Source organism: Gigantopelta aegis, chromosome 10 (genome assembly GCF_016097555.1).
Source record: "Gigantopelta aegis isolate Gae_Host chromosome 10, Gae_host_genome, whole genome shotgun sequence".
NCBI classification, from domain to species: Eukaryota; Metazoa; Mollusca; class Gastropoda; order Neomphalida; family Peltospiridae; genus Gigantopelta; species Gigantopelta aegis.
Window position 1 is genome coordinate 14,846,638 of NC_054708.1, and position 16,601 is coordinate 14,863,238.

The window sequence follows — 16,601 nt, forward strand, 5'->3', positions numbered from 1 at the left end:
AAAAAAAAAATCCTACCTACCTACCCTACTTTTTTTGGCCATGTTACCTGAAACAAACTTCTTCTTTTTTTTTGGCCTAAATCATAACTATGTGCGAGATTAACTACCATGTGACGTGTCCAACCAATCAAAACTTGCCAGAAACTTGAAAGGGAAAAGTAAACAATGCATGCTGTAACTGTGACGATGTAGAGATAGCATGTTACTGCAGTTTGCAGACATAGTTCAAGTGGATTATTATTATATACTGATGGTGGTGTTGATATTATTCTATGACAAACGTCACAATCAAATTTATTAAACGAAATTTCAGCCGAGAGAAAAAGAAAAGAAAACAAAAAACATGATCGAGTGATAAGGAGAGAGGGTGGGAAACCACTAGCCCTGCGGACTAGTGGTTTTGCATTTCTCACTAGCCCGAACTTAAAAACCACTAGCCACGGGCGTCGGGCTAGCAGATTTGTCTAACTCTGAGAACAACATACCAATTGTTTTGCCATGTTATTTATTGCACACGTTTATAATGCACACGATTTATACCACTCGACAGTTACGTGGTCTTGTAGTATAAAATTCTTGCACACTATAAACTCATGTAATAAATAACATGGCAAAACAACTGACATATGGTTCTGTCTATATGTTACATAGTATACACTCAAGTACTCTCCAGTTGTCATTTTGCTTACCATGGCAATTAGCTAAAATGTTTTAAATTATACCATAATTAATTTAAACAGCATGCATGTTTAATAGACAGGATTGTTCATTTTCTTTTAAACTAGGAGAATGTTTGAGAAAGTTGGTGGATGTAGTTACTGAATATAAAGAGATATTACACTTTGTCTTAGCTTAAAGGCAGGAATACAGAGGTTTGCAGGGCTAGCTCTGCCACTCGCCAAATTCGACAATTGTGAATTTTATGAACAATTGGCAAATTTTATTTTGATTTGGCGAACAAATTTCATGTACTAATTGGTATTTCTTTGGAAAATAACAGTGATTTAGCATTTTTTAAGATGATTTGGCGAAATGTTTTGCTCATCCACGGCTAGCCCTGGACCGTTTGTAACTGTAAGCATGAAAAATAGGTGGCAGTAGTAGAAGTAATAGTCACTTGCCACCTACTAATGAACAAACTGAATAATTGAGCCTAGATTTAAAGTCCATATTGAACAATAAAAATAATCATCTGTAGCTGAACACTATTCGCAACTGTTCTGAATACAAGTAACCAATAAGAGAAATAGCCAAAGTGTACAAATTAATGAGGAATAACTCTTAAATTCTTAATATAACCTGATTTTAATGACAGAACATGTAAATCACTGATGTATTACACCATTAGTGTGTTCATTAATAGTAGATTAAGTGAATTTTCCTATTTTTTTCATAAAAAGAGAGAAAAAGTTAAAAGTTAGTTTTCTTTGATGACACAACTAGAGCACATTTGATTTATTAATCATCAGCTATTGGATGTCAAACATTTGATAATAAAAAAAAAGAGAAAGAAATAATAAAAGCAGCTATAAACTGTAGATATATCATTTGCCATTGTGCACATGCAGTCGACATAATTACTGGTCTAACATGAAAATTTCACTTAGCACAGGCATTAGCTAATAATGTGAATGTTTAATCTATAGGCTATATTATTTAACTTACTTTTCCATCTACAGAATCAAGAGCTTGACAGTACAGGACCTTGGTGTCAAGCTTTGTGAATGATGCCCCGTTTAGCTTACAGCAGCACAATGGAATGATGCTACGGTCTGGAGATACTGAGCCTGGGACAGCCTGCGACACAGAGAAGAACAAAACATCATTATTATAGCACAGCATCAGAACAAATGTTGCCTAAAGGCGACGTCACATGATACGAGTGATCATAACAATATAAATGCTTTATCCGGAAATAACCAACTGCATAGCAACTGATGAAATCAGCTATTGTTGTTGCTATTCTTGTATCAATGTCGTCATATCAACGTGTCGTTTTAACTTCTAGTTATAGGCAGAATCAGGATTTATTAAATTTAGAATAAAGCTATAAAATCCTGTACATATGGTATTTTTCGGGGTTTTTTTATTTAAAAAAAAGAGAAATTGAAGTTTAACCATGTCAGTGAACATAATCATTTATAGACTATTGTGTGTTTAATTTATAGGCAGTTTAGAACACAACAAAAAATAAAACAAAAATGCTGCCAAGTAGGTACTCACATCATTTTGAAAGCAATGGCATTAATTGTATATGTTATACTGAACTTGATATTAAACAAGGGTTTCTATCATACATACTAAGCAAGGAACAGACATGTCAATGCAAATAACAAATCACCTTAATGGATATCAAAAAGTTTTGTTTTGTTTAACAACACCACTGGAGCACATTGATTAATTAATCATCGGCTATTGGATGTCAAACATTTGGTAATTATGACTCGTAGTCATCAGAGGAAACCCGCTACATTTTTTCTAATGCAGCAAGGTATTTTTTATATGCACTATCCACAGACGGGATAACACATACCATGGCCTTTGATATACCAGTTGTGGTGCATTGGCTGGAACAAAAAATAGCCCAATGGGCCCATCGACGGGTATCAATCCCAAACAGACCACACATCAAGCAAGCGCTTTACCACTGGGCTAATGGATATCAAGTTTGTTATAAACAGTTCAAAATGATATTGAACAAAATATCCACAAATTTGCAATGTCTTAAGAATTCTGCAGAATTAAATGACTCACCTACCATAAAAAAAACAAAGTTTCATAGCACTGTGATGCACATCCATAGGTGCAACAATAAACCAAGTTTGACTGACCTAGAATTTATAGTTTGTTAGAAGCTGATCTAAACATGAACCTTTAATGTTTAACATTAATGCAAAACTTGATGCCATCACCACCTGTCAGAAACGTAATACTTTTTACTTCGTAATGGTGAGAGCCAAAAAAAAGTCTAAAACAAAATAAGACCTACTGCCGAAGATGATAATTGTGACCCATCGTCTCCAATAGCGCCATCTTCCGGTGTTTTCGGAGGCGTCACAGGATAACACAGTCCGTTAGGAGTAGACATTAGCTTAGCGTCGTGTCCTAGACTGGAGAATTTCGAAGACGAATGACCCAATTCTGTTGGAATACTTGACTGCTTGCACGTAAGCAGTGCTCGCAACGCGTCAGAATTCTTAAGGGCACCACAGTTCTGCGACGGAAGAGAAACATCCTTAATAGCACTGCAATCCTGAGATGGTTGGGGGGAATCTATTTTCGTTATGGCAACGTAATGCTCAGAGGGGAGAGAATCGAGCTGTGAATCCAGATTCTTAACAGCAACATAACGAGTGGATGGAATGGAAAAGTCTGATGCTGCGTTTACTGGAACGATGGATTGGTTCACACGGGCTTGAGCAACTGAAGAGGTCAGGTCGAGCTGACTAGATAACAATGGTGGCTTTGGCAAGATGGATCGCAGGCCCGGCGTCTGAGGCTGGTGACTGGTCACAACGGTAATAATAGGAATCTTCGGTGTGAACTCTCCAGACAATGACCTGGGCTTTTTATCTGAAACAAGACAAGAGATCAGATATTAACAACGAAAATTCAGCTGAGCAATTTTGTTATAAACATTAAGTTGTATTTTTTAAAGGAAATCAGTCAAATATTATTGACAACAAATTTATATTATACAGGGCTCAAACTTAAGAATCATCTACTGCACTTCTAAAATGTTTCTGCTGTAGCCAAAACACTCTACAGTAATTTTCAGCATGCTTACAGCAATTGTAAACCATTAACATTTCAAACAAATAAACACAAAGTTAAAAATAATTATTATTCCTTGAACTGAAGGCAATAATTTGTGTTCAGTGGCAGAAAACTGCCATGGGTGAAATCCATGACCTAAGACAGTCCTGTCATTCTTAAGTTCGACCCACATTTGCTTCTAAAGTACATGTATTTTGTTAGTAAAAGGCATAAATGTTAGTTGCTTCTAAAATGCATTCCATTTTTTTTTTGTGAAGAAAAAGTAAGAGAATAGTAAGAGAATAGAATACTGAAAAGAAATTTTATTCAGATTTATTTGAGGTTAATTTATAGCTATTAACATGTTACTAACCTTTATTTAATGTAATTTCAGAAACACTTTTCAGGCCTCAATAAATTACACATAAAAATCTATTCCATTTGGGTCTCGAATATGCATTTTATTTGGTATTGTGCGATTAAAATTTACTTTACCTTGTGTTGTTTTGGTAGTTTCTCTCAATTCACTTCTTTCTTCTTCTACTTTTTTTTTTTTTTTGGGGGGGGGGGGGGGGGGGGTGTTAGTGGCATAACTATTTTTTTAGATTATGCAAATTTGAAATTGCATCAGCCTAAACTTTCATATCTGTTTTAACATTGCACTAAAGATTTAAATATATAAAATACACTATTAACATACAAAACACCACAGCACAAGTTAGCCATTAACAACAAAAAAGAAATGTGACACGCAAATACAACTTAATAAATTAAAGGAATCATTCTCATCTATCATAACTTTTGTACATACATGACCATATAAAGAATATGAAAATAAAAGACATTGATGGAATTACATTACGAAAATACCTTATTTTATCCTTAGTAAAAGTTTAACTATATATTAGAACCTATTAGTAACAGCTACAGTTAAGGTAGTAAACAGTTACATTTGAGATCAATTATTAATTTCTCATTCTATTACTTTCATTAATTAATATTCATGAGCACCTGTTATGCATTACAATGTATTATTTTTTAAGAATAAGAACAATATGGTAAAAGTTATGAAACTATTAAGGCCTAAAAAAAAGAGGCTGACATTCCTCTGATGCTATTTTCAACCACCTTAATTTAATTATAACGATAACGATAATATAAATCACAAATATAAATCTTGAGAAGCAAACAGATTGCTTTTTAAAATTAAATTAAAATTTTGAGAAGCAAAAAATTGCTTCCCACTTAATAAAATGATTTTTGAGCCTTATACCATTGGAACGCCACCTTTTTTTCTTTCTTTTTTGGCCTAGAAATACATACCAGCAAAGCAAGGATAATATAAACAACAACAACAGGCAAAACACACTAACCAGACGAACAGACAGACATGTCAGATGCAGCATCATGCGACGTGAGCAAACCATTATCATCAGGGTCTGACAAAAATAAATTCAAACATTGGCCGTATTCTCTCAAACTGTGAAGGAAGTCAAAGCTCAGCTGAATGCTGAGTATTTCTGTAACAGCGTAATCTTAAAACTTTGGGTCCCCTCCTTGTTGGGTGGAAGGTGGAGGCTATGGGGAGCTTAAAACTGTGTGTCAAAACTTGATCCAAATACCTTTTTTAATTCATTGTAAATTATTATTTAGTACTGGTAAGCAAAAAAAGTCATTCTTCTACAATGGCACAATCTTTATGAGATTGTTATGGTTGTACAGAGTAGAATAATTCACATTAGGTATAACAGATTATTTCAGCATTTCTGGTCTCACCCCAGGTTCCAATGGAATGTCTCGGGGCTTGTGGGTGTGTTTTGGGTTGTTGTTTTTCGTTTAACTATTCTTTACTTGGATTAATTTAGACATTTCTAGTCTACATTCACATACAGAGATATAATAAAAAAGATATACTAATCATGCAAACAATAAAGTATACAATATCTATTGAAATATATATATATATATATGTGTGTTTGTTTTTTAACAATCATGCTTACTTGTAACCTCGGCCCTAGCCAAAACTATCAATTATAGTTTGATCAAAAAGTGGAAGGAATGTCATTTGAAAATGGTTAACATTTGTTTTGTTTCATGACACCACTACAGCACATTGATTAATTAAAGGAGACCGGACACCAAAAGACATGTAGTGTGTAATGGATTAAGTTAGCGTCAAATACCGCATTACTCTAACGCCCGGCTCGCTGCAAGGCACCGGTCAGCTGCGCGTCTTAGGTTTGGGGTAAAAACAGAAGTGGGCGGGATTATGCATAGATCTGAACGAAAGCGAGGCAATACGTCATCGGTGAGAGTTACCAAGCAATACCGGTACACGTGTTGATTCTTTGGTTGTGCCTTTTAGTCGTCTTTTTTTTTTTGTCTCCAGGTTTATCGGAAATTTAATTTACAAGATAATTAGTGTTATTATATACTGTCGACGTAATTATATGATGGTTAACTGCGCAGTGTTTAACTGCAACAGTAACAGCAATGCATCCCAAGAAACGGCCAACATCATGGTTTCGATTTCCAAAAAAGCCGAAAGTTGTTTTAAAACATGGACGCATTATTGTCGTCAAATGGGCTTTACACCAACTAAATACAGCAGGTTATGGTTCATTTACAAAGTGAAAATTAAAACATGTACTTAAGATATACATTAAATAAAGGTATTGCAATTTGTTCACATACGAATATTTAAACTTCACAGTTATTTATCTATAATTACCAAATTAATTTTCACCGACAGCCCATAACGACTCCATACTAACGTCTCTTGATCTAGTTGGTTTGTTAACCTCATAACAAAACACCTTCAAAACGTGAATTATTACGTTAATTAACAATGTTTATCGTCAGTTCAGTATATTGTCATTAAAATTAAAATGCTAACACTTTGGCAGGAACAACATATGTACTCTGGCCAGAAGGAATGATGGTTAAATAATTTTAAAGCTAATGTCGATTATTAAAGCATAATAAAATTGTACTTTTCAATGCTTTCTGTATGTCATATTAAAAATACTCTACACCAAATAATTATTTTAATACCTACCCTGGGTTTCTGCCAGACGGTGCGGAGGGTAAACTTACATGTATGTACTAAAAAATCTCTGAAATTAATGTATATGTTTTATTTTTTCGATAGATTATAGTAACATAATTGCTGTTTAAAATTTGTAAAAGTGCATGAAATAAAATGTTCAATAAAAAAACCATTTCAAACCTATAACCACCCAATATACTCCTTTGAATATATTTAGTTTTTACAGGCCCGTAGGAACGACTTGGGGGGGGGGGGGGGGGGGGGGGGGGGGACGGACCGGGTATAAACTCTACATCAGATTTTGGTTACAATGGCGAAAAGCTCACAAGTGGGGGTCACACACACACACACACACACACACACACACACACACACACACACACACACACACACACACACACACACACACACACACACACACACACACACACACACACACACACACCCACACACCCAGTTCTTACGGGCCTGTTTTATTACGTACCCTCAAATTATTTTCTGGCAGAAAACCTGGTACCTTTGGCAGAGGTTGAAACAACTGGTCGTCTAATTTTCGACTGTTACCATAAAATAATATAATTAATCACTTTTGGCATTTAGCAATTTAAAGCAAAATTAACAATAGTTACCACATGGAATAAGCATCATATATTATTTTGTTTTACCTGTAATATATTTTACCTGTAATATATTTTCATCAGGACTTCCTTCTTCCTCCATGAATGATTAAAGAAAATAACACTGGATATATTGTAATTTTATTTTATTTTCTTCCAATATATAACAAATTTGTTTTATGTCAGTATGTGGAGCAAACTACCTGAAACAGTTGGTTTGAAATCATGATTACAAAATCCGAAAGATAAAAGGAACTGGTTCCTAACTTCACCCTCTACATATTATCTACATTTGTATAGGCCTGCAGGAACGATATTTGAAGTGTGTGTGTGTGTGTGTGTGTGTGTGTGTGGGGGGGGGGGGGGGGGGGTACAGTCTCTAGTGAGGGATACAAACTAGATTTTTATTTTTATATCATCTTTATTTATGCAAAGTAGTGAAAATCCTAGCGTGTGTGATGGAGAACAAGCCCCTAGGCCCACCCCTCTCCAGTTCCTACGGGCCTGTTGTATTTTATATTAAGAAATGCAAAGACTACATAATAATATTGTCGATAAGACATATTAGTTGTAAAGTGATTGTCAGTATGTAGCAACAGTATAATATTTTCCAACATTTCTGTGTTTCTGTACCCGATTGTGGACAGTTTCGGCAGACTGATAACACATTTTCTTAATAATTAAAAGTACACGGTTTAACCAAACACATTAAAACTTGGAGGGTAACTAGTTAAGAGAACAAAGTTTTTTGTTAAATTATTATATCTTGCTTTGGTGAGGAGGGGACGCTTTTTGCAAATTTGCGAAATCGGCTTCTGGAATATCCAATGACGTGTCATATTTACATCTATGTTGAATAAGATTTATGATGAAATATTAATACATTTTGTGTGCTTTTCTTCTAATTAGGTCCATTTGCTTCAGTTTACATTAAAAATGTCATAAAAAATTATGTTTAAAAAAATGCTTGAATGCTAGTCTATGACCGTGTGGCTTCCTCGTCTTCGTCGGCTGTTGATTCATCCGAATTTTCGTCTAAGACATTTCCAGGATTAGGGACAAAGTCTCTGATAAGTGGTTCAAACTGATACGGTTTGATGCCATTAGCACAAGCTGGACACAATTCTTCGTCACTCGAATCGCTAAATACGTCCATGCTGCTTGGTAGTTTCTTCAGTTTTCCTCTCATCGATGACGTCACGGGTCTAGCTCATCAATTGTCGACAGTTTCCGGCAAACATCGGAGATCGGCGGAAAAAAAACCCAACCAAGACTGGCACGCTTAATTTAGTCAATAAGGGGAGCGCGGTAGTTTCGTGTTGTGGTTTATGACGGCAAACAATTCATTACGCCGTATATATGATTTGGTGTCCGGTCTCCTTTAATCATCAGCTATTGGATGTCAAACAATTGGTGATTTTGACAGTCTAAAAGAGGACACCCACTACATTTTTCCATTAGTAGCATATATATATATATATATATATATATATATATATATATATATATGCACCATCCCACAGACAGGATAGCACATACCACGGCTTTTGATACACCTGTTTTGTACTGAATCGATTCCAGACGGATCTCGCATCAGGCAAGCACTTTACCACTGGGCTACATCTCACCCCATTTGGAAATGGTTTTAAAGGCATTGCATCATTTCTTTCCCTATTGTAATATCTGCAAGCCAATATCGCCTTTGTGAAGGACTACTTTATTACAGAGAGAAAACCATTTCTATTCCAGTCAAATCATGTCTTAAATCACACACTGAAGGATTTGCAGTTTTGAAAAGAGTTAAAAAGAGATTTGCAGTTTTGAAAAGAAAATAATAGTTTACCCAAGAAAGAAATTAACAGTGATTACTAAGCTTAGGTTAAGTTAATCTACAATAGCACACACAAACAAAATTCTAAGAAAATGTAAGTACACATAAATGGATGTTTAGTAAGTAGCTAAAATAGAATTGATATTCTAGTTCAATCAATCAGTAGAAAGATGCTAGAAAGCTGTGCTAGAAAAAATGTATAGCACACGTCCCATAGACAATAATGTGCCCATTTCATTGGGTAAATGGTATGTTGTTTAGGAGGTAGACAGTCGTTGCTACCTGTTCATTAATTCATTCCATAATCAAAGGTAGTATGTGACGTCACGTAATATGTAACATTACATGCATTCCTTTTCGTGACGTAATATATATCAGCTGTGAGCAGCAGGGTCATGGCGTCACAGTATAAAAATAAAATGCAGTGAATTTTATCATTTATATAAACATTATAAGTATGATTGAACTAGAAAATATTTCTGATACTCGTCCTTTTGTAGATGGTTTTTCTTTCACTCGTTTTAAGAAAATCAATCCTTGGAGCTCGCTAAAGTTCACCCAAACGATGGATTTTCTTGAGACTTGTGTCAGAAAAAACAACAGATCTACAAAATGATTTGTGCCAGAAACTATTATACATACAGTGCTTTAAATGATTAGTATATGTTCAGGTACCTGGAGATTTTCTTTTCCTCAATGTTTTTCGGACACCGTTTCTTTCTGCATCACTGTCACCTGAGAGTGAAAATAAACAAGCATTTTAAGAGGACTGCTAAAGCAATACATGACCACTAATGGGCCCAACACAGTTTTATATCTCCTACGTTTTTACGTTATAAATGGGTAAATTGCCATGAAAGTCAAACATGATCTGTAACTATACATGATAAAGTTATATACAAAATTTCAGCTCTCTATCTTAAGGCATTGTAAAAATAATAAGTATGTACGACAGACGGACAAAAAGAGAAAGAAAACAGACAGACAGACAGACAAGAAAGAAAGAAATGTTTAACGACGCACTCAACACATTTTATTTACGGTTATATGGCGTCAGACATGTGGTTACGGACCACACAGATTTTGAGAGGAAACCTGCTGTCGCCACTTCATGGGCTACTCTTTCCGATTAGCAGCAAGGGATCTTTTATTTGCACTTCCCACAGGCAGGATAGCACAAACCATGGCCTTTGTTGAACCAGTTATGGATCACTGGTCGGTTTAAGTGGTTTACACCTACCCATTGAGGCTTGCAGAGCACTCACTCAGGGTTTGGAGTCGGTATCTGGATTAAAAATCCCATGCCTTCACTGGGATCTGAACCCAGTACCTACCAGCCTGTTGACCGATGGCCTAACCATGACGCCACTGAGGCCGGTAGACAGACAGACAAAGTTAAAGGAGTATATGTGTGATGCAACATTAATGACATTCACAAATTAGATAAACCATCAATTGACCATAACATATATCAAGACCATTTGATTACAGCATTTCTGGAAGTAGATGACATTTTTAAAAATTGGGGTTAATTTCAATGTTTTGGGCTCTGCCCATCAGGCCTTTGAGGGAGTCGGAATTGAAAAATTCACAAAAAAATTCTCCATTTCTCCATGTTGCCAAGGAAGTGTCCCATAAAATTTGCTTGGAAGTAATTTTGGAGAAGAAGCTGAAAATGTTAAAAGTTTACACAACAAATGGACGCAAACAGATTGTAATATTATAAGTCACTGGACCTAAAAAGCATTAGTTTAATTCAGTCATCAAGAAAAGAATTTGCTATATTATCTGACTTGGATCATCCAAAAATGTGTGGTTAGGCTTTCATGTAATTGTTTTTGTGTTTGTGGTGTTCTTTAAGGCCATAATATTTACATAAAAAATATAAGTATTTTTTGTTTTTATCAGCAATTTAGTTTGAATATCTTGGTACATTTTAGAGGCTTTCATATTTACTGTTGTTGTGTATTGTGTTTTTTTAAAAGGTCATATTTACATAAAAAATAAAGCAAAAACCCCCAAATATTATCGGCAGCTTAATTTGTACATCTGGGTACATTTTAGATGCATGAGTAAACAAATAAAACAGAAGAGAACTAAACATACAGCCTTCCCGACTCTCATCCAAGTCTGCCTCAAAACCATCAGTACCTACAAATAGACAGACAAAAATCTAGCATATAAGCAAAAACACAAAAATGCAACTAAATATACATGTACATGTGTATTCATATCCATAATAGGTAACAAAAAATTATGAAAGAAAACAAACAGCATTGTTAGGAGAAATTATCCATACCAATGATCAACATTCAGTCTATTTATATTCTGCAGTTGTATTAATTTTCTCAGTGGAAAAATGCATTAATGAAATCGGGTCAGTTAACATTTAATCTTTTTCAACATAAAATATATTATCATTTTGAACTCCACAAATGTACATCCAAAGAGTCCATAATAAACAACATCAACAGACAATTTCTAAAGGTATATGTACATAATTAGATATTCCTCCTGAAAGGTTGTTATGAGACAGTTTGATAAAGTTTGATAAGAAAGTCATACCATGAGTTGTATTGGCAGCCAACTGCAAAAATAACAGAAAAAAAGTTGTTATGCACAATATGGATAACACATTAGTTTTGCTTTAAATAGGTATCAATTTTATTCCAAATTTCTGTAAAAAGCCAAAGGGTGCTCAGATTTATTTATTTTTGCTAAATAATTTAATACCTGTAGTTGCATTTCATAAGGTGAGATAATCATGTTCACGAACCCATGCATTTCCTATATATAGAAAATATATACTGTAGATCATGAAATTAAGGCGTCCCAAAATTAATGCAACTGACTGTGGGCAGACTAAAATGCAACATGAAATTAATGTGAATTGTTATTATTCAAGGCAATACAAGCATCTTCATGTTTGTTGTCTAAAAAAAACTTCTATAGATATATTTTATGTGGTGTAGGCAACAGTAGACATAGTATGGTCAGTTTGGTTCAATAAATCTGCCAGCTCTTTGAGATTTAGTTTCAAGTTCTACACTTTCAATGAATCATTAATGAACACTGAATTGAACACAATATAACCAGTCAGATTTTAAAGTACATGTACAAGCAAATGAGATAATATTTCACTGCTCAAACTATTAAATGACTTGCTCAAAAATGCTTTAAAAATATAATATTCTTTGATCCGAACACTGTCCCCTTAGCTAACACGGCAGTGGCAGAGATGATAAAGTGACAAACCAAATGGGCATAACTACCGTATATCTTTGCCTATAAGTCGAATTTTTTTCACCCAAAAATTATTTTATAACTTGGGGGGTCGACTTATAAGAGGGTAAAAAAATTTCACCCACAAATATTACCGTTTTGAGGATTATTTTACAAGTTTTATTGTTGAAGTTTGCCCTGTATTTATACTCAAATAAGTTAATTTGACAAATTTGTTTTTTATAACCCTTTTTTTTGACATTAGAACGGTTTTGGTTATGCAAAAAGGCAAACATCTCACTCGCATGCCAAGAGAACAGTCCACTTAGTTAAAATAACAGTCATCACTAATAGCAAAAATGTCAACAATACTAACTACCTGTTGCCTGAGTTTATTTTGAAATCTGGTCACTGGCATTAATGGTTGTTCAAACAATGTTTTGTTGGTGATTAACTTCAGCTTAGACTGATATCTGCAGTTCACTGGAGCAATAGGGACATACATAAAAACCAGTGTACTTTCTAGAGTTATCCTCCTTACATGTATTAATATGGCGGCAAAACATGTGATTAACTGATACTTTCAGTTTTATTGTAGTGATCTGTTGTCAGTGTTTATAAATAAAGTTGTTGTCTGTGCACAAAACCATGCTGTACAGTGCCATACGGTAACAGCCAAACAGCTTTCACTATCTACTAAGGGAATATTTCGTTTGGATGCTATGTTACTTGTTTGCGATGTACAAAACGTTAAAACCAAAGTTTGTAAAATAATTTTCATTTGTTCAAATATTGTACATTATTGTTCTCATGTGCTGAAAATAAGAAATACTTCAATATTTATAAGTTGTTTTTCATGGGTCGACTTATAAACGGGTCAATAAAAAAAATGTTTTCAGGGCTTGAAATTAGGGACTCGACTTATAGCCGAGATCGACTTACAGGCGAAGATATACGGTAATTGTTACTATGTATACTGATCATTGCAGATCCACATAAAATTGAGCAAAAAACCCCACCTAAAATACAAAAAGCTAACATGAGCCTGCTACCGTTAGTGTACACTCAGGGATCACCCTGTCCATTGCCACAACATTAGTCTTTGCAGGGCTAGCTCTGCCACTCGCCAAATTCGACAATTGCGAATTTTAGAAACAATTGGCAAATTTTATTTTAATTTGGCAAATACATTTCATCTAATAATTGGTATTTTGTTAGAAAATAACAGTGAGTGAGCATTTTTAAAGATAATTTGGTGAAATGTTTTGCTCATCTAGAGCTAGCCCTGCTTTGGCTACCCCGTAATAAAATATTCATTAAATTTTCAATGAAATACTCTATATATATGTTAAAATTTGCTGAAACCAAAATTTGTTCCAGTGTGAGCCCTGACACAAAAACCACAGCCTTCCTTTGTTACTTGCCTGCAAATTGTTCTCCACATGTGTTCTTCCAGACAGAGCTTTGATCTGTCTTTTCTTCCTTTCATTTGTCTCATTAAGAAGCTGCATGACGGTCTTGCCTCTATAAGGACTTCCATCGTTGATCTTCTTCCTAGCTGTCATGGAACGAGATTTCGGTTTGAACGCCAGATGAGAATTTCTTGACAGAACATCCAGTGCATTGGCAGGCAGGTTTTCGTTGGTTGCAGCACCAAGGCCTTCACATTGAGGATTGCCCGCATCAGATTTGCTATCGACCGACGGACATGTATCCTCGTTCGTTGAATTTGCTGCACTGTCTTCGCATTCCATATTGTTACTCATCGCACTCTCTGCACCACTATGTGTTGCATCACTGTCAGTCTTCACTTTTTTCTTTTTCAATTTTTTGGATGACGGAAAATTGTACGTCCCCATTTTCTTCTTCCTTTTCAAGATTTTGCCAATCTTTTTGGCTGCTGCATCTTGCTCTTGTCCAGATTCGACATTGCTGATATCGCGATCTTCCTCTGTTTCTTGGCCATCACTGGTTCCGATACTTACACTGTCCAGTGCCTTGTCGCACTTCAATGCTTGCTCCACCTCTGCCAGAGGAATGGTTACATTAGCAATGGGAGCTAGATTGACCGTTTTTATCAGGGAAAAAGCAGACTTTCTGGCTTTTCTTGGTACATTTTTAACATTGTTTAATAATGGATTTTTGACAGCTTCTTTAGCAATGCTGGCTAAACACTCATTGTCACTGTCAGACTGGTTATCCTTTGCCAAGTTGGCCAAACATTCATCATCACTCCCGTCAGAATCGCTGCTCTTATTGTCAACACCATTCGACAATGGTTTACTACATTTGTTAGACACAAAGTGGTCAGTACTAGAATTATCACAGACAGGCGAGGAGTTGTTGCTTACTTCACTATTATTTATGCCATGTTCTTTGCTGTTGGACATTTCTACAGATGTCACAGACTGGTCACTAGCTGCATTATCATCACATGAATTGGGTTCGGTGGTGTTTAGTTCAGAGCAGTTTTCATGTGGCTTATGTTTGACAACTGTAAATGATGAATCATCTTCCATGTCTATTTGTTTTCTCACTGAATTGGCACCCACTTTACACGGTGACCCATGAGGATCTTTGGGTTTGTCAAAAACAACTCCATCTACATGTTCGTTGGTGTGTGTTGTTGGATCTAGTAGTGTATTTCCATTTTGATGCACTTTCTCATCATTATCCACTATGGCTGGCATCACACATTCCTTAGTCTTTAGAGTAGTTTCCAGCTCATCCTGAAAAAAAATGGAAGAAATGTTTTAATATTTTATCATTTTCTGACCATATGCAGAAATGAGAATTTGTATTTTATTATGACTTTGCATATTTTAAACTATCGCTATTGGGTGCCTAGATGGAGAAACAAGTTGACTTCTGCCAAATAAAATTTTCATACTGAACATATTGCACTTGGCCTATGTTAAAAAAAAAAAAAGGTCATATTTTACTTTGGCCTTTGATGTACCATAAATCAGGAAATGTTTGCGAGTCTAAAACATGGTTCATACACGGACTGATTTTCATTTTCCATGACCCAAATGAAACTTCTGTAAGGCCATACAAGACACTATTATTTTTTCATGACTGAATTTAAAGAGACTGTTCAAAAACAAATGTGTGCAACTGTTTTGTCAGTGATTAACTGAACACAGCAATGGTTACATGCTACTGATTATACAAAAGGACAGCAAACAACAATAATTAGTTAGCATGCACATTACTGCAATTTTCAACCAAATATAAGTTGTCTGTATATGCCTATGCATATGCCAAAATTGATCAAAAATATCATTTTAGCTGATCCTTCAACTTCAATATTTATTTTTATTTTTTTTCCCCATCTGTTATGACCTTGCTAAAATGTTATAATCCTAACATGTTCACTTATTTCTATTTCTCTAAATTTTAAGATTGCTAATATTCAATGATTTACAGTATCAGTTGTGGGGCATTGAGGAAAAAAAAAATCAGAGAATGGGTCCACCAAAATTATTCTATTCTACGACAAAATCACCTCAGGTGAATACTCTACTGACTCAGCTAGATACTGCCCCTATGTATGCCTACAAATAAATTAAAAACTGAGTTGCTCAGATTCTAAAAGTATTTCATCATCTAGACAGTAGGGTCTCCACGAGTACTCGGGCATGGGTCGAGTCTAGCAAGACTCGAGTCCATACAAGGTGGAATACAATGATCAACTATAATACAATTTGGACAATAATTTCAGCAGTAGATAATCAACTATACAAGTTACACAATAATTATATGACCATGCACTAGTTCCTGTTTTTAAACTGGCCGTCCGTCCGTCACAACACTGAACATATCAACCGGTTTGTAAATGCAATGTAATGGCATGATTTGGCATCCGTGTTCAGCACTGGAATTAAGATGCATAATGCTATTTTACTTTATTCCTTGGTCTCATTATCGTCGAGTGTAAGTGCCGAGTACTCAGGTCAGGGTCAAGTTTGACCCTCAAGTACTCGAGTCCAATATTTTGGACTCGTGGAGGCCCTACTAGACAGTACAATTATTTAGTTAAAAACTTTTTCCACAACAATTTACTATGGATTTCATGATCATGTCCACACTGCTACAACACAACAAATCAATTTCTGATTTTAAT

General features: G+C 35.1%; 1 protein-coding gene across 1 annotated transcript in view; it reads right to left on the minus strand.

Moving 5' to 3' along the window:
• LOC121384491 (histone-lysine N-methyltransferase EHMT2-like) overlaps positions 1–16,601 on the minus strand; it is a 96,487-nt gene that overhangs the window by 61,761 nt on the left and 18,125 nt on the right. The window contains exons 2-8 of the mRNA XM_041514899.1: positions 13,900–15,204; positions 11,819–11,840; positions 11,360–11,404; positions 9,929–9,988; positions 5,130–5,195; positions 2,990–3,573; positions 1,666–1,797 (exon numbers count right to left, since the gene is read on the minus strand). Of these exons, the coding sequence (XP_041370833.1) occupies positions 1,666–1,797; positions 2,990–3,573; positions 5,130–5,195; positions 9,929–9,988; positions 11,360–11,404; positions 11,819–11,840; positions 13,900–15,204 (2,214 nt within the window). The remainder of the gene's footprint in view (positions 1–1,665; positions 1,798–2,989; positions 3,574–5,129; positions 5,196–9,928; positions 9,989–11,359; positions 11,405–11,818; positions 11,841–13,899; positions 15,205–16,601) is intronic.